Raw genomic sequence first — 18,989 nt, forward strand, 5'->3', positions numbered from 1 at the left:
GTTGCTGAGTGTGACTGAAGTTCTGTCATTTAAATAGCTGTGAAACATTCCATCATTTAAACATATGTCAGTGATTTTTCATCCACTCTTTTGTAAATGGACATTTGGATCTTTTTCATTTTTTTGCTCTTAGGAACAAGGCTGCTGCAGGCATTCTTGTACATGCCTTCCAGAGTACATTTGCAAGACTTTCTCTAGGGTAGGCACCACTGTGGGTCATATGGTAGGCAAGTAATCAGATTTAAAAGATAGTATCCGATTATTTCCAAAGCAGCATGCTCCTACAACAATGCAAAAGTTCCTATTGCTCCATATCTTTGCAACATCTTACACTGATATTTATAAATTTTATCAAATGAGTAAGAATAAATGGCATCTCCTTGTTGTTTTTTAATTATAATTTCTTATTTCAAGACTTACGTTTCTTAAGTTGTTTTATTTCAAAATTTGAATTTAATTGCATTATGATCAGGAAACCTGTTTGATATCAATCCTTTGAAATTTATTAAGACTTGCTTCATGACCTCATATTGATCAATGTTGTCAACACTCTACATATACTGGAAAAATGTGTACCCTCCAATGGTACATTATTTTTATATGTGTATTAGATCAAGGTTATTAAATGGGAAGCTCCAACGTTTTACATGCTTAATATGGTTTTTTTTGCCTTCTTGTTTTATTAATTACCAAGAGCACATGAAAATTTAGCACTGTGCAATATCCTTTCTTCCCTTCTATGTCTTTTTATCTTTCCTTCATATTTTCTATCTCTTTGTTCCTCTGTGCTGCACTCCAGGCAACTTTTTCAGATTTACCTTAAAGTTCACTAATTTTCTCTTTAGTGGTGCCTATCAACTGCTAAATCTTTCCACTGAGTTTTCTTTTAATGTGAAATAATAGACTTTTATACCAAAATTTATCTTATCTTTTTTCTAATCTACCTGGTCAGTTTTGTAGTCTCATGCTCCTCATCCATTCCCCTCTCCCCGATTCCTTTTATTTGAAAAAAAAAAAAACCCACACTGTATAAGTAGCTATTTAACATTGTATATTCCACGGTTCCAAAATCTGAAGTCCTTTTAGATCTATTCCTGATTTTGGTTTCTGTTGACTGTCATACTTGATGCCTTATTTCTTTGTATATTCTATTATTTTTGACTGTGACCTCATCATCCTTGGGCTACTCTGCAGTTTTATAAGACCTATGTGCATGTATATTCTTCCAGGGAAGATCAACATTAGCTTCTGCCGTTTGTTTATGCCATGAAGATCAGGATCCACTTTAAATCAGAATTTCCTTCTTGGGTTTTTTGGAACTTTTAAAGAATTTATTCTATGAAAAAGAGCCCAGGTGATGGCCACAGGCATAACAATTGGGGTCCAAAACAGAGAAAAGGTCTTTTTCATCACAAAAATCAAACTCTACTCCTAGTGTCCTTCTCTCAGGGTTTGTGTTGAGTTTCCAGACCCTTAAGCTCTATTAAGAGCCAGCTTTCACTACTTTTAGGTAAATTCACCAAAATTCCGTTCTTGTTAAAAATTGTGAATAATAATGGGGCGCCTGGGTGGCTCAGTCGGTTGAGCATCCGACTTTGGCTCAGGTCATGATCTCGCGGTCTGTGAGTTTGAGCCCCGCATTGGGCTCTGTGCTGACAGCTCGGAGCCTAGAGCCTGCTTTGGATTCTGTGTCTCCCTCTCTCTCTGCCCCTCTCCTGCTACATGCTCTGTCTCTCTCTCTGTCAAAAATAAACAAACATTAAATTTTTTTTTTAACTGTGAATAATATTTCTGTGAAAGCTGGTGAAATCAGTTAAACTCAGCTTTTTGGCCGGTTCCATTTTTCTGTTTCTCATCTTAGTATAACTATCATCTGTCCGTACGACACACCCATAAGCAAGGAAAACAAAGACAGAATCCTAGCTTTTAGTTTTTACATTGTCCCCATACTCTCTGAGGGCTAGTAGCCTTCATGAAGCTTCGTGTGGGAGTAGAAGGCTTCTTGATCCGGGAAGGATTTTCCACAGATGCTGCCCAAGCAGCCATCATCCTCCTTGCGTGAGTGACGGACGTGGCTGTCATGGGCAGCGTGGGATGCGAAAGATTTACCAGAGTGCTTGCATTTGAAGGGCTTTTCCCGAGTGTTGCCTGATATATGTGCAGAGGATGTTAGAGGCAGTGAACCTCTTTGTGCAATACACACACTGGGATGGTCTGTCTCCAGAGTGGATTCTCATTTGTTTGTTTAGGCTGGAAGACTGAGAGAAGCATTTCCCACACGTAGAACACTTGTGAGGCTGGTGCTTCTCATGAACGTGCAGGACAGGGATCCGGAGCTGGTCCCACTTCTCAAAGGATCGTTTGCAGACAGAGCAGGGAAATTTCCTATCACCCTTGTCCACACAAGGGGTGTGCTTGAGGTGCTTATCTCTGTAATATTTGTAGGTAAATACTTTTCCACATCTTTCACACCTGTAGCCTTCTGCAGACTCTTCAGAGGGCCCAGGCTCCTGCTTCCTCTGTTCTGTGAGCTAAAGGCTCAGGGGAATGTCCAAAAACTTTCCATAGCAGTCTCCATACCACACAAGGAGCTCTTGGTTCTGGCAGATATCCTTGCAGCTCTCGTAAGATATCTGCCTTCGACATTGCAACCAGGCTCTGCTCCTTGGGGAAACAGGCACAGTTGACAGAGGACATCCAGTTCCCTGCACCTCCTTTTCCATCTATAAAGTGGCTCAAATGACCATCTTTGACAGTCTCGCACATCAGAGAAATTGTCTCCATAGGTCTTGACTTCACTGGCATTGACCACTTTACCTTGAAAAGGTCCAAACCTGACTCCTTTGGCAACAAGGCTACTGCAGAATGCACCAAAAATGCCACACTTCACCAAACATCGTCTGCTTGAGGCAGAGACCTTCTGGTAGTTGAAGGAGTCTTTACCCTGAGTTCGACAAAGAGAAGCAGATCCAGAGCTGTCTGTGGGGACCAGGAACCCGGAGAGACGACTTCCCTTGCTGGTTCAGGAGTTTGGAGCCCTCCTCAGACCGCTTGCTGGGGGAGCAAGATAATAACTGGGAGGCCTCCACCCCCTCAGGTCACTGGGAAGCGTTCGTAGCCAGCAGGGCATGAAAATTTCAGGTCCACGGCATTGGCCACTGTCACGTCGGCCACCAGTATGGCCCAAGCCTTCACTGGTGGCACCTGTATACTCGTGGCTGCTGTTGAGGAAGTGGGGCACCTCTCTGGGGAGCTGGGGAACTGGGTACCGTGCTGGCGGCTGGCTGTACCAGGGCGGATCGTAGAGCTGCTCCCACCACAGGGCCAGGTTGGAGCTCAGCAAGGGAGGCATGGACCGCACCGGAAGGCAAAGGGGGGGGCATAGCGTGGGATGCAGGCACGGTGGCCTCCAGCTGCGGAAAAGTTGGACATCTTCCCCCGCAGCGGTTAGCGTGTTCCCATAGCGGCCACAGGCCGGGAAAGGTGTGCAAGAGGCGTCCAGGTGTTGGGGGCGTCCTGGGCCGCCCTAGGCAGATAGCACATGTTGCCCTTGGATCCGGTCTCACCTGGTGGCCGCAGAGCCATCCCGGGGCACAGCGCGGGTCGGGTCTTCCAGAGGGCCACCACGCAACCAGCACCTCCATGGCGGGGGCTCCGCACTGGTAGGCTGCAGGCTGGTGTTTGTTTTTAACAGCCATTTATTTTTGAGAGACAGGGAGAGACAGAGCGTGAGTAGAGGAGGGGCAGAGAAAGAAGGAGACACAGAATCCAAAGCAGGCTCCAGGCTCTGAGCCGTCAGACGTTCGAGGCGGGGCTGGAACCCACAGACCATGAGATCATGACCTGAGCCACCCGGGCGCCCCTCCTTCTTGGGTTTTTTAAGCCTAAACAAATAATGGACATTCAAGCCCCAGACTCGTGTGAGGTCGGGTTGGTGGGTTTTAAGCCTTTGGAATCTTGTACCTTCATGAAGACTCAGATTCTTAATACCAAAAACTGGCATGATAAAAACTGCTTACAGGGCTGTTTTAAGGATCAAAGGAGATAAGAAATATAAAGTATAAACTGCACATTTGATACATAGCAGGTGTTCAACAAAAAAGCTTCCTTTTCCATTCCTAATCTTCAAACCTCAACTAACAAGCTTCCTCTTTTGCTTATGCTAATCTTCTCATTCAGAAATAGCATTTCTCTTAAGCATAATTTTTTCATGCATCCCTGAAGACGTATTTTCACATTATGTTAATTTTCTATAAACTAATGTCACTTAACACACCGGGGCTTAGACTCGCCAGCTGCCTTTATTTATTCCTGTATATTTCATGTCCTTTTCTAAATTCAGGTCTTTCAAGGCAAGAACAGTAGGCACATAAATGCTCAAGACACTCTGTTAAGTGACAAAGTCCTCTCACGAAACAAAGAGTAGGACACCAACACAGGGCACACGCAGGTAGGTGGCTGATCGCCAATTGAGAGAGCACAAAGGAGACGGTGTGATTGTTGTGAGGGGAGATGGAGAGATGGTGAGTGGAAAAGCACAGACATCTATGTATACATATAAAACCACACGCCATATGTAACATGGTATATAAACCAATCAATCATAAACTCATAAAACACGTACTGATTTTATCATTTTCCCTACAGCAGGCACCTGGTGAGACAACTAAAGAAAGAATAAGTCACTAAAAATATATCACGTAATCAAAGTATATTGAGATAAGAATTATGGATAAAAAACATTCGGCTTACAGTATAACAGTATCTTCCTTTGAGGTAATACAAAAAAGGTTCTTCGGGTAAAAACTGGATTGCTTTATCCAGATGCTCCTAAAAGAAAAGTCCAAAACAAATACCATCTCTCAGGGTTCAGGTGGTGCTGAATGCAGCTGTGCCGAAATTCAAAGGGGCTTTACGGTGTTGTTTAGTCCCCCTCCTTAATCCCTACCGTTAACATAAGAAGTCATACCAATAATTCAATTATCAGAAATGATTGCTCACAACTAGAACCTGACTGTGATGATGATTTCATTAAGCTATGCATAATTTAAAGCCAACGTCACTATAAAAAGTAGAAAACCTCCAAGTGACGCTTTTGTCTGCCCATGACTTGCCTAGCTAATACTGATTCAGCAGCATACTTGCAAGTTTCAAATGATTAGGATATAATGGAAGACAGAATAGCAGAACTGGGTTGTGGAGGAAGCTATTCCCCTGACATTATTAAAATGGGTATAGGGAGCTGGGAAACAAAGAAACTTCTTAGCTCATTTATTGAGCTATCAAAGCTACGGGCACATTACAAATGATTTACACGTATATTACTTATTTTATTCACTTATCACGGTATGTTGAAGTCCTAGATTGGATTCTATTCCCCCCACCAAATCAATATGCAAGTAATGTTAACTAATTAGTCCCAATCATGTTTCTGATGTTGGTGAACTCATCACCAAAAGACTAATCCTGTCTTTGAAAAAATAATACTCATCTACTATGTAAGTTTTTTCAAGATCTAGAATAATAATCTTCAATCACTCAAATAGGTTTCATTTTTTTGGCACAGTACTATTTAAAGACTGTCACTTCATTTAAATAAAAAAGATAGGGACACCTGAGTGGCTCATGCAGTTAAGCATCTGACTCTTGATTTTGACTCAGGTCATGATCTCACAGTTCGTGTGCTGGAGCCCCACCTTGGACTCTTTGCTGACAGCATGGAGCCTGCTTGGGATCCTCTCTCTCCCTCTCGCTCTGCCCCTCTCCCCTTCTCGCACATGCTCTCTCTCTCTCTCAAAATAAATATATAAACACTGAAAAAATAAAATAAAAATTAAAAAGATAAACTTCTTGAGATTGAGATTAATTTGGGTTTTATAACTTTTTTTTTGAGAGACAGTGAGAAAGAGAGGGAGAGAGAGAGAGAGAGAGCATGAGCAGGGGAGGGGTAGAGGGAGAGAAAGAATCTGAAGCAGTTCCCACACCCAGCATGGAGCCTGTCATGCGCTCAATTCCATGACCAACAGATCATGACCTGAGCCAAAATCAAGAGTTGGACGCTTAAGTGACTGAGCCACCCACACACCGTGAGAGATCCATTTATTAAATAATTTGATTTATGCCTTTTAATGGAACACATAGCTACATTAAAATATCTTTAATATCAAGAAATACCTTGAAGCGATGTCCATAGTTGATTTTATTTTGTAAGCCCTCAAACTCGGACACATAGCCACACAAGACTGCATACCTGAAAAGGATAAAAACAGTGGACAGTGCGTGAACTTTTTAATCAAATATACCAAATAAACATTTTAAGAATATCTCTAAAGCGTTCATTAATATTGATGAAAGGATTCAGACAGATACAAGGGCCCTAAAAATAATAAATACTTGACATTAACATGAGGCTGGTTTCCTCAGCTATTACTGAGGATACTCACACCATCTACCTCATATGTGTGCCACAAGGGCAAGGTACCTAAAACGTGTAATTGCTTAGAATACTACGTGGCACACAGTGAGTTTCAAGAAATATTAGCTGCTTCTATCACCATCATCAGCATCAAAGTCACAAAGAGGCTCTCAGAAAAAGTCTAGTCATAACAGTGATAAATTGAAAAAATATATTGTGTCATCATATCCCTGTTCTTCCTTAATAGAATTAAAAATAAAAATGTCACGGCCTCCCTTGATATCATTTGAAAACAAAAATAAGTATCATGACTAAAACAAACAAAGTCAAAGGTAATTTCAAAATACACTTTTTTTTTAAAAGTTTATTTATGTATTTTTGAGGGGGGGGTTGTAGGGGCAGAGAGACAGGGAGAAAGAGAATCCCAAGCAGGCTCTGCACTGTCAGCATAGACCCCAACACAGAGCTCGAACTCACACACCATGAGATCATGACCTGAGCTGAAATCAAGGGTCAGATGCTCAACCCACTGAGCCACCCAGGCACCTCCACTTTTCTTTTTCTTGAAATTTTTTTAAAAATTTGTTTATTTATTTTGAGAAAGAGAGAGAGAGAGAAAGAGAGTGAAAGTAGGGGGAGGGGCAGAGAGGGAGGAGAGACAGAATCCCAAGCAGGCTCTGCACTATCAGCACAGAGGCTGACGTGGGGCTCAATGACAAAAACCGTGAGATCGTGACCTGAGCCAAAATCAAGAGTTGGACGCTCAACCATGTAAGCCACCTAGACGCCCCATGAATACGCTTTTCCAAAAAATTCCCCATGACCTTCGATCCTTCCTTGGAAACACTGCATACGAGAATATGGCATCCCATGAATTACTTTTTTTTCCCACTGGGAATACAAAAGTTACATCAATAATTATTTGAAATAAGTTGGGTGCCATATTTGTTTAGCAATTTGCTCACTCCAAAACCTGGGGATATATTACTTTTCATATTCAGAGGGTTTCTGTCTGTGCAAAATATTCATTTACCTAAATCTTTCAAGAGTAGGTATTAATTGTTACTTGCATTATCATAACTGAAATGAAAGATGTAACTTTGGGTATTTATCTTGATCATTTCTGTGGATAAGCATAACTTTCAAGTACAAAAATGAAGTGAACAATTTTCTTAATTTGGAACAGTGAGACCATTCCTGAGCACAAAAGATCCCACAATTCGCACAACTTATGACAAACAATAAAATGGTCACTTTTCAGTTATGACTTTTTTGACCTCTTAATTTTCAGTTTCTATACAGTCAACCAAATCTGCAACAGTAGAAACAAGAATGATGACTAAATCAACCTATCAAAAGTGACCTGAGAACTTAACCAGATTAGGAGATGTTACTATTCACAAATTCTACCATCACATTGCCTGACACATACCTCTCACCACCCACCAGAGATTGTTTGTAGGAATAGATTACTGGACTCGTGAGTTCCCCTGGAAAACCGTTACTGTCACCTCCGGTCTGACCATGTTCTTCTGAAATTCTCTCTGTCGTTCTGCTTTATCATTCCTCCAAGGGAGTTCCAGAAAGTGGAGCAAATTTCCACACAGCTACATCCCCAAATTCCCCCATTTCTGTTGTGGGCATTATTTGTATTTAAAACCTTAGGTCACTTTATTTAAAAAAATAAGCTTTTATTTATTTAAAAAAATTTTTTTAATGTTTCTTTAATTTTGAGAGAGAGAGAGAGAGAGTGGGCAAGGGGTAGAGAGAGAGGGAGACACGGAATCCAAAGCAGGCTCCAGGTTCTGAGCTGTCAGCACAGAGCCTGATGTGGGACTCGAACTCACGAACTGTGAGATTACACCCTAAACCAAAAGTCTGACACTTAATCGACTGAACCACCCACGTGCCTCAATAAGCTTTTATTTTAAAATAGCTTGAAATGTATAGAAAAGTTGCAAAGATGGTAGAGAGAGTTCCCATCTACCCATACTCAGTTTTCTCTACTGTATACATCTTACGTTACTATAGTACATTTATCACAACTGTACTAATACTGTCAGACAAGATTAATATGTAATTTTTGCAATGTACCAAAATTAATGTTATTGTTAACTAAACTCCCCACGTTATCCAAATTTTCATGTTTTCCCCTAAATTAAATTTTGACACTTTTCTTTCCATCCCTCCTTCCACGTTTATCTCTATTCATTCACATATATGAAAATCTTTTGTTTTTAATGTGAAAGTCGTTTGAATTACTCTTGTCACCCATCATACACTCTGTTCCTCATAATTTTGTGTTACTTGCAACTTTTATTACATACTTATTCTATCTTCATCCACTGACAAAATTATGGAACACACTAGTGTCTAAGATACAGACTTGGAATCCTGGAATCGTCTCCAGGTTGATAGTGATGTTGCCAACAGTTACTCTGTTGAACAACTGGCTTAAACCCTTCTCTCGATATGGGTAACCCAGAGGCCTGCCCACATTTCTATATCTTGCCCACAAGAATGTGGTAAGTAAACTGACCTCACTGCCTTGCTTAAATTCACCTATACTAGTTCCCTACTCTCTACACTGGCAGAAAAATTAAAAAAACAAATCATGTCACATTTGTAGAAAAATCTGTTGGATCTATATGAACTTTCTCAACCAGAGATTTATAGAACGAAACATTTGTACTGGAAGCAAAAGAAAAGAATCTGTGTTCACTGATCTAGGATCAATCATCTATTTTCTGAACATCAGCATCAGGTTGATGTAATGCACACCTCAAGGCATTAATAGTGCTGTCTCAGCACATTCTCTCCAACTGACTCTGCGCGAGGAGAAAAAGGAAAAACAAAAACTATGACTTATGAATACCATTGCATGAAACACGCACATTTCCCTTATAATAATCTGTCCTACAGTCTTACGCATTTCCCAATCTGTTTTGAAGTTTTTTTCTTTACAGCCTAAAATATTATTTATCTTTCTAGATATCATAAATTCAAAGTTCACCTGACCACTTTTTTCCCAAAGGATCATCATTTCTTTTCTGGCAATCAGTTCCACCTATGTCTGTGTGTGTGTGTGTGTGTGTGTGTGTGTGTGTGCGCGCGCGCGCGTGTGTTGTTGTTGTTGTTCTTGTATATTGTTCATCTTTAAAAATGTAATTTAAAATCTTATTTCATAAACCATCTCATGTTGATGGGAACGCTGAAGAATGTTAATTCGCAATATGGTCTTTTACCTCCATCTAGAGGTCATTCTCACCATACATGCTTTGACAAAAATTCTGTATTTTCTTGGCATTGATATGGAATATATCTTTAATAAGTGACACACATTCCTGTGTCAACAACTACTAAAATAACTCCATTACCTCCCTGCGGTACTTCTGATTCAGCACAAATGCTATTTATGTCGTGAGAAAGCAGAGGAAGAATAATGTAATAGAATACCGAGTATATACGAATAAAAGATCTGGTGTTTGCTTTTCTACTTACTGTGTGACCCTTGCTCACTAACAACCTATCCCCCCCCACACACCTCCCCCATACACTACCTTGCTCACCCTAACCCCTAAAACGGAAACAGGTTGTTCTGTAAATCACATGCTGTTAAGTCATGTGGATACAATTTGTGAACAATAGAGCACAACAAATATGTAAGATATTATTTGTAATTACGGTCAAGCCTATGGGGCTGACAAACTACAAAGCCACAGCGACTTTACTCTCTTGATCCTAGAAGTATTTTGGGCTGGTTCAACAAAAATAACATTTTTGTGGACAGCTTTATGAAGACTTAAAGTTTTGAAGCTTTCTGGAAGAAATGAAGATGGAAAACAAGTCTTAAGATGCTATTTGTTTTTCAACCATCCCCTCAATGTGAATCCTTTCTGATAATTATTCCTGAAGATTGCATCTTGTATTTCAAACTGAAGCTTATAAGCCATCACATAGTCCTTTCAGTCATGGATGTGCAAAGTTGTGCTGCAGGGCCAGGTAGCAAACATTTTAGGCTTCGGGTCAGAGAGACAAGGTTGCAACTACTGAACTTCACAGCTGTGCACAAATGCATGGACGGGGCTGTGAGCCAGTAAAACTATTTATAAAAATAGGCGGTTGGCCTGGCCAAAGTTTGTCATTTATGACAAACTTATGGGGGGAGGAGCAGATCAGAGTTAAGAGGAGGGCTTGGGTCCTTTTTCTGCCTCTAAATCTGGCCAATTAGCTTCCAAACACTCCCAATATCAGAGGACATGAAGAGAGTGTGGCTTGATCAGTACAAATTCATTATAGTTACCACTAAAAGTGGAAGAAAGGAAGTACTTTAAGGCATACATATGTTAATTTATTAATATTAATGTGCAAATTAGATGAGAAGGTAAATTTGGTTATAGAAATAATACCCTCATACATTGGAAAAATGACCCTAAAGATATGTACCAAGACGCTAACTGCAAAAGTACCTTTCTCCTGGCGGGAGGTGGAGGAGTGAGGGCTCCTGTGGATAGAACTGTTCTGGGGACTGTGGCTTCCACAGTCCTGTGGCTTTCCCCTCGTGGAGGGGGCCGGGGCAAGCTTGCACCTCGTCTTAGGCAAAGTGAGAGCAGGTCAAAAGATCTATTTTTATTTTGGCCTGTGTCCCTCCAGGGACATAGAAAATGTCCTTGACTCCTAACCAGAGAGGCTTGAAGAGGACAGTATGAGTGGAGCTCCCCCTGCTGGTGGCAGAGTAAATAAACAGGTTTGCACTTGAGAGTTGGTGGAGTGAAACCAATTCCCTGTGGGGCAAATGCAGACCTGTAGAAAGGGAACCATTTTTGCCTCAAAGTGTTCCAGGAGAATAAAATAATTCTGAAGAGGGGTGGATTTCTGGAAACCGAGGTCTGAGAGAAGGGTCATAAATTAATTTATTACTGTTATCTTTCTAGCACCTGAACTACCTGTATTGCCGCAAAAAACTAAAAAATGTTGTAAAAATGCAACTACAAAGTGTTAATTAAAAACAATATATGTCTTCTTATTTGTGTTTTATAATTCTAAACAAACAAAGGATCCAAAATAAAACATATTCAAGAATATATTTGTTTCCCCAAGGGTAGTCAGCTACACCCATCCAACGAATTAAATTCCCTTTGTTTGAGCTTTCTTATATTATACACGATTTCTCTTTGACCTGTAGTATTAGTATACACAAGCTCATTAAGGTATAAAAAATGAGCGATATGCTTTTATCCTGTGAAGCATTCTTTCCACATTTCATTTAGAAGCATGATATCACTTTAATATTTGTTTTCAAATAAAATGTTAAATCACACTTAATTAGAATTTATCATGTTCGAAGGGGCTGCACTTGGTAGATTCACTTATGAAATCTTCGATGAAAGTTTGCCTTGAATATATTTAAAATATACATATTGGGGCGCCTGGGTGGCGCAGTCGGTTAAGCATCCGACTTCAGCCAGGTCACGATCTCGTGGTCCATGGGTTCGAGCCCCACGTCGGGCTCTGGGCTGATGGCTCAGAGCCTGGAGCCTGTTTCCGATTCTGTGTCTCCCTCTCTCTCTGCCCCTCCCCCGTTCATGCTCTGTCTCTCTCTGTCCCAAAAATAAATAAAAAACGTTGAAAAAAAAATTTAAAATATACATATTGTAAAATACATGAGACTAAGAATAGTTACTCTGCTATCTATTAAATATATTTTTCAGTGAATGTGACTGACAGGTTAAAGGGTCAATAATATCTTAAAAATCAATCGTAACTTATATAGAGGCATATGAGAATTCTAAAAGACTGCGTAAGTTCTATGTACTTACCACAGATGACAATGCCCATTCATGGGCGCTCTAGTAATAGCTTTTTCCCCCAATGTCTTCCCTGAAAGAAAAATGTACTTGCATTTAGTACCTTCACATGAGTCGGTGGGGGGGGTGGGGGGGAGGTAGATTACTGAATTAAGTCAGTGGTTCCTAAAATATGCTCCTAAGACCAGAAGCATCACTTACAGAAAAGCAGATTTTTGGCTAAAAGAGAGACTTACCCTATAACAAAGTCTGGGGCTCAGCAATCTGTTTTAACTAGCCTGTAGAGATTCTGATGAATGCTCAGGTTTTAAGCTCACTGGACTAAGGCGATGTAACCAAGTGCAAGAAAAGTCATCCAATCATTATTTAAAAGCATTAATAAAAATCGTTCTATAATTGACCGACATTTACTGTATGCCTTCTGAGTGTCGTATCATAATCTCTGGGAATAAAAAGTCAAATTAAGACACAGTTTTTGACTTCCAAGGGTTCACATTTCAGTAGAAAGCAGGTATATAAGCAAACAAATTGCGTGTAAAAACCAAAAGTGAGATGAAAAACAGAGAGAGCATGTTAGAGAACAGAGTGTTGAGATGTAGAGAGAACTCCATCCAAAGGGAAGGCTTCCCAGAGAAGTGCTTACCTAATCGTGCACAAAAACGAACAAGCTCGACACATAAATCACCCTGCCAAATCATTCCACTTAGTTTTAGAAGTAACTTTTCGTAATGTCATAATTACTTTGGATAGAGGTTTGTCTAGCGGCCTGAAAAACCAAAATGCTTGCAATGAAACTGGACAACATTCTGAAAATCCTTCTCTAAAAGGGGCTGCTTTGTTTTATACCATCTCCCTTTACCCTGCTCCATTTTGTTGTTGCTCTTGCCTTGAAGAGAATATCCAGGAATCTGCAAAATGCTCTTCTAAGTTAAGTGGATGATGTAATCTTTATAACAAGGATCCTTAATCCTAAAACCATTCTGTTAATTTGTTAAGGTGGGACACTTCTATATTTTATAGCTCTATTCATTAAGGGAAATATCTCATGTATAAATCTACCTAAAGTGGAAAAAATTAAAAAGTGAAGTGTTTTAATACTGACATTACATTGTAGACCTATATTCAAAGAGTGATTTTTAAATAAACAATTGAAAAACACAGCTTTAAATGTACAAACGTTAAAAATGAAATCAGCATGTAGCTACTTTGCCAAATGAACAAAAATAGCTTTTGATGTACAACCACCAGCCTAAAATAGAGGAGAGTCCATAACCCTGAGAATACAAAAGGTAGGAAGCTGGGTCGGTCATATGCAGGCTGGTTTTGCAGCCTCGTTTATGTAGCTGAAGTCTGAAAGGAAAGCTGTTTCACTTACAAAATGGTACTTTGTGATCTATTTGAGGCACATGGATCGATCACTTAATTCTGGAAATTATAATAATGTTCCTTTAGATATAAGATTCATAGTTTACTTCGAATACAAATTATGATCAGAGTACTTATATGACACACTGTGTAATGCTATACCCCATCCTGAGTTTTATGAAGGAATTCTGTGCTCTCCAGTGATCAAATCATGCCTTGGGGTAACAATTTTAAATATGCTATTATGGGGAAAACGAGTCACCACTTCCTCCTCCCGCACACTGAGTTCCAGTGTCCCCCAACGCTGGTCTCAGCTCTAGCACACTGTCATCACCTTTCCTAAGCACTCACTACCCGAACACTGAAGTATATTGGGCTGTCTCCATGTTGATCTATCTAGCAAGTTCCTTAGCATGGCACCAACTTAATCACATTTACCTCCCTCCTCTCTTCCTTCTCTCCCTCCCTCTAGCCCTCATTTTAACATCACTCCCGGACACAGTAATTTCAAATAAATATTTCCTAAATGGATAGAAAAAAAAAGAATTATTTTTAATATATTTCAATACGTGAATGACTAGAATACATCGTAGGCTTTTACTCATTTGTCTTGACACTATAAAGGTTTCTCATTTTTTAAGATACATCCTATTCCAATCTCCATTTTTGTCCCCAGATTTCTTCCCGCCTATTTCTTTTTCCATTTTTACCACCTCTTCCATGAACTCAATTAAACTTCTCCGCCGTTTAAAAATAGAGATTCCAAGTGATTTCACCTAAGTGAAACTCTTACTTTCACAGTAAAGACTTCCCTGCATCAACCCCCAGATGCTGCCATCATATCCTTTCTGTGATTACTCTTTTAACACCTTGCATTCTCCTCTACTCACAATGTATTTCTGTTTCTTTATAATATATGGTTATTTCAGTGATACTGCTCCCCCCCGCTCAAAGCCATAAGCTTGTCTACAGTCTGAGAAGATGTGATTTTGCTCTCATTTCTACCTCCTATCTCACACAGGACGACCCCTGATGCCCAGGGTAGGGCAGGAGCTTACAGGCAATAAAAAGTCTTTCCTACTTTAGCAGTTTACATAGCGAGACTGTGATTTTCTCAGGAGATATGAAAATAAATCAGTTTTTTCTCTTTGGTTAAATTTTTATTTACCCTAGAGTTAACAAACCTCTTTTCTAGAATTCGATTTTGTGTATGGCCTGCAAGATGGATCACTACAGAAAAACTGCCCCACAAAGCTGATGATGAATAATGTGGCAAGGAAATCTACAAGTGGAAGGAATATAATTACAAGGAGTTTGGAAATACTTCCTTCTTGGAAATAAAAAAGACAGGGAACTACCGTGGAATGAGATGTGTAGTATCATTATTTTCGTGCTGTTTCTTCCTCATGCTAACTTAAAGAAAGAAAGCTTAGAGAAGAGAAAAGTTTAGAATGAAAGAAGAAATTAAAGAAGTCTGATGTCAGATTATTGCCCCGAAGCTCAGAGAATTGGCAGCTAACGGGCTTTTTGCAAGAAAGAGTTTTGATATTAAGTGACAGAAATAGATATGTATAAAAGCTTTGACATTCTGGCTATTACTATGTTGTTACACGCTGTTGTTATTAGGGAAAATTTCAAAAAATATGCATAAAATGTTAGAGGACAGTATCATGAACCATCATGTACTGGATCAGTCAGCTTAAACAATGATCAACTCAAGACTAATCTTGTTTTATTGAGATAAATTTTGAAAAAAAAAAACAAAACACGGGGCTCCTGGGTGGCTCAGTCGGTTGAGCGACCAACCTCAGCTCAGGTCATGATCTCACGGTTGTGAGTTTGAGCCCCGCGCAGGGCTCTGTGCTGACAGCTCGGAGCCTGGAGCCTGCTTTAGATTCTGTGTCTCCCTCTCTCTCTGCCCCAACCCTGCTCACGCTCTGTCTCTCTCTGTCTCAAAAATAAATAAAACATTAAAAAAAAAAAAAGAAAAAAAGGCATTGAAGTTTAAGTAGTTATTTCTTTGTGGCACCTGAAGTTCTCCCTTATAGGAGTCAAGGAAGGTTTTTTTAATTGTGCTGGAGATACCTAACCTCTGCCTCTTACTGTTCCTCAAATATTACCTAATTGTCTTTCTGTCATAAACTTAGTATCTGAAATTTGAGTTTTTCAGCTGTCTATTTTAGTATACTCAAATATTTTTAAAGAATATATACCTTAGTCCTGAAAAAAATTTCTGGCCTTAGACTACATGTATTTTCCAGTACTAGGATATATAAAATAGATTAAATATATTGGTTTTAGCTAAGATAATTTGGCTTTAATTAAAATTCATTGATGGGTTATTATAGATAACAATTGTCACTTGAGAATAATCAGTCTTTATAAAATACTTACCAATATTAGCATAATGTTTCTTTTCTTGTGCATTCGTAGATAGCTCATACATGTCTCCATAAGCGCGAGCAAACCTCCAAATAAACTCTATTTCATCTCTAAACTGAAAAGAAAAAATAGCACTATACATTAGATTAACTCAGTCACTTGATGAAACTATAAATGTTTTCCACTGTAACTTTTAAAAAATTAGGCAGATGAACTGGTATTTATAGATGACTGAATCTAGTCACGTGCATACAATGAATTTGTGCATAAAATTTGAATTTTAAATTCAAATATTCAGGCTACAAAAAGTGATTTAATAGGGTTACATTTGGATCTCAAAAATAATGAATGTTATCCAGACTCTACCTCTACACCAACATGGAAGAGAGAAATGATAGGTACCAGAATTTGTAAGTTTTCCCTGGTGGTAGTATCTTCTTCTTATTTCTAAGTTACCTACCTTCAATATGATGTCTCAGTGAGCATTAGAGATCACATATACTCGAAAGAGCAGTCACATTTTTAACCTATATTACCTAAAAATAGAATCATAATGCTGGAGATTTAAAAACTTTTAAACAATCTGTTTAGAGTTGCTGAAGCCTCAGACAAAGGATTTAAATTGCTCATGGGAAAGAAAGATTCATTGCTCACTGGGCTATTGAGAACCTCTTCTTACATCTGTCCTTTCTTTTTTCCTTCCTTCCTTCCTTCCTTCCTTCCTTCCTTCCTTCCTTCCTTCCTCTCTTTCTCTGTCTTTCTCCTTCTTTCTTTTTCTCTTTTTCTTTTTCTTTTTTTTGGTGGTTGTAGTGGGAAGGATGGGCTTTCCCAATTCAGCCCAATGTTAAACATTGAAAAACAACCATTAGTAGAAATGGACTGAAATACTGTACTGATAGCTGTTACATTAATAACTACAAGACAGAAAACTTAAAATGTAGTTTTTCCTGCCCCAAGAGGAGTATGTCTTATTCTTTATCTTACAGAGTATGTATTAAATACAACAAATTAATAAGTATCAAATAAAAATAAAACTGTATAATCATATCTCTGGTTCTCATATTCATGATCTTAGAGCATAATAAACTCTTAGATTTACTTTTTTAGAGTTTAGTTTAGATTATAGAAAAAATTTGCATCAACCAATTTGGCTTGGGTAAACTAACCCAATGGTTATGGTCATAACATAAATGGGATAGCAGATTAAATAAAAATTAAAATCATACAGATGCTATTATCTCACATCTCTTACCTTTTCTTTGTGGTCACAAAGTAGTTCAAAACTCTCCATCTTGCTAGATTCATTCATACGTAAATTATCAACCTTCTGAAGAAGGACATCTAAATTTAATTCCTCTATGTGTGTGTTAAATGCCTTAGGGACAGGAAAACTCTGTTCTTCTGTGTCAGTATTAGCTGTAATATACCTAAAATTGCAGAAATAATAAATAATGATCAACTCTCTTGAAAGTTATAATAGCCAGAGTGATCCTTTTAAAATGCAAGATATGCTATTAGTACAGGAACAGATGAGTGACTGATGGAATAAAACAAAGGCCAGAAATGGATCCATACATATATGGAAATGTGGTACATGACAGAGTTGGCAGGTGAGATCAGTGGGAAATTAAGGGATTGACGGGGGGGGGGGGGGGAATGGCTACTCCTATAAAAAACCAATGAAATTGAATTTCTATCATATAATATAAAAACAAGTCTGGATGATATAAGGAATTAAATGTTTAAAATAATTTTTTAAACTCTTAGTAGAGAGTATAGGTGAATACCCTTTAGTCTTTGGAGCAAAAATTTTTCTTCACCAGAATATGAAAGCATTAATTATAAATGATTATTAATTACACATGATTAATCAGTTTGACTATATTAAAATGAAAAACTGTTGCTAATCAAAAGACACTTTAAAAAATATAAAAACGCAAAATAAAAACCAGGAATGGATAGTTTTGCAACACAACTGGAGAACACGGATATCAAGAACACATAAATACTTTCCTAAAATTCAATAATAAAAACTCAGTGAACTCAACAGAAATATGCTTGAGAGATATAAATAGGCTTTCCCAAATGAGAAAATACATATAGTCAATAAACATAAGAAAAGATGTTCAATGTTCAGCCAATTAGAGAAATACTAGCAAAGACCACAAAGAGATATTGCTTTAAGCTCATTTTGTTGATAAAAGCTAAAAAATCTGACAATACCAAATGCTGGGGAGGAAGTCAATCCACAGGATCTGATGAAGTGTAAATTGGTGAAACCCTCAGGAAAACACTTTGGAATTCTCTTTTAATACTGAACTTTCACATACGCTAGGACCCAGTAACCCAGGTCTCTTGCCTATGTGCAGAAAGAGATGTATAATAAAAAGAGCAGTACTTTCAAATAGCAAACACCAGGAAACAAACTAAATGCCCATCCAAGAGTGGATGAATATTACACAACAGTCAAAATGAAAGAAACACAGTGATGTGCAAAATTATGAAGGAATCTTTTTTTTTTTAATGTTTATTTATTTATTTGGAAAGAGAGAGAGAGAGTGTGTGCATGCACACGCAGTGAGGAGCAGAGAGAGAAGGAGACACAGAATCCCAAGCAGGCTTGGATCTGTGCTATCAACCCAGAGCCCAACGCAGGGCTTGACCTCGCAAACCGTGAGATCATGACCTGAGCCAAAATCAAGAGTCAGACACTTAACTATCTGAGCCATCAGGTGCCCCAATATGAAGGAATCTTAACAAATTTATATTAAGTGGGGAAAAAAGCTCTTAAAATTATATACAACACAATCCCCATTCCATAAAAACAATCGAAATTAAATGTGTTTTAAGGAATATACACATGGATGCAATAAAATGATGTATTAAGAAGAAGGAATGAACAATATACATTATAGATTCACGATAATAGTTATCTTCAGGTGAGGGGAGGCAGGGGAGCCAAATGTTTGATGAGGACTACTGTCTACATCCTATCTTTTGTTTTAGGACGTGGTTTCATG

General features: G+C 38.7%; 1 protein-coding gene and 1 pseudogene across 3 annotated transcripts in view; both read right to left on the reverse strand.

The window, feature by feature from the left end:
* Window positions 1–18,989, reverse strand: part of RMDN2 (regulator of microtubule dynamics 2) — a 74,741-nt gene that overhangs the window by 26,222 nt on the left and 29,530 nt on the right. For 2 of the 3 annotated variants that reach the window (XM_027033579.2, XM_015076737.3), the window contains 5 exons: window positions 17,222–17,396; window positions 15,982–16,084; window positions 12,235–12,295; window positions 6,175–6,250; window positions 4,753–4,830 (listed from right to left, as the gene is read on the reverse strand). In XM_027033579.2, the coding sequence (XP_026889380.1) occupies window positions 4,753–4,830; window positions 6,175–6,250; window positions 12,235–12,295; window positions 15,982–16,084; window positions 17,222–17,396 (493 nt within the window). The remainder of the gene's footprint in view (window positions 1–4,752; window positions 4,831–6,174; window positions 6,251–12,234; window positions 12,296–15,981; window positions 16,085–17,221; window positions 17,397–18,989) is intronic. The other variant, XM_053201020.1, reaches the window with a different exon arrangement.
* Window positions 1,310–3,641, reverse strand: LOC106978957 (PR domain zinc finger protein 14-like; annotated as a pseudogene).

This window comes from Acinonyx jubatus, chromosome A3, assembly GCF_027475565.1.
Source record: "Acinonyx jubatus isolate Ajub_Pintada_27869175 chromosome A3, VMU_Ajub_asm_v1.0, whole genome shotgun sequence".
NCBI classification, from domain to species: Eukaryota; Metazoa; Chordata; class Mammalia; order Carnivora; family Felidae; genus Acinonyx; species Acinonyx jubatus.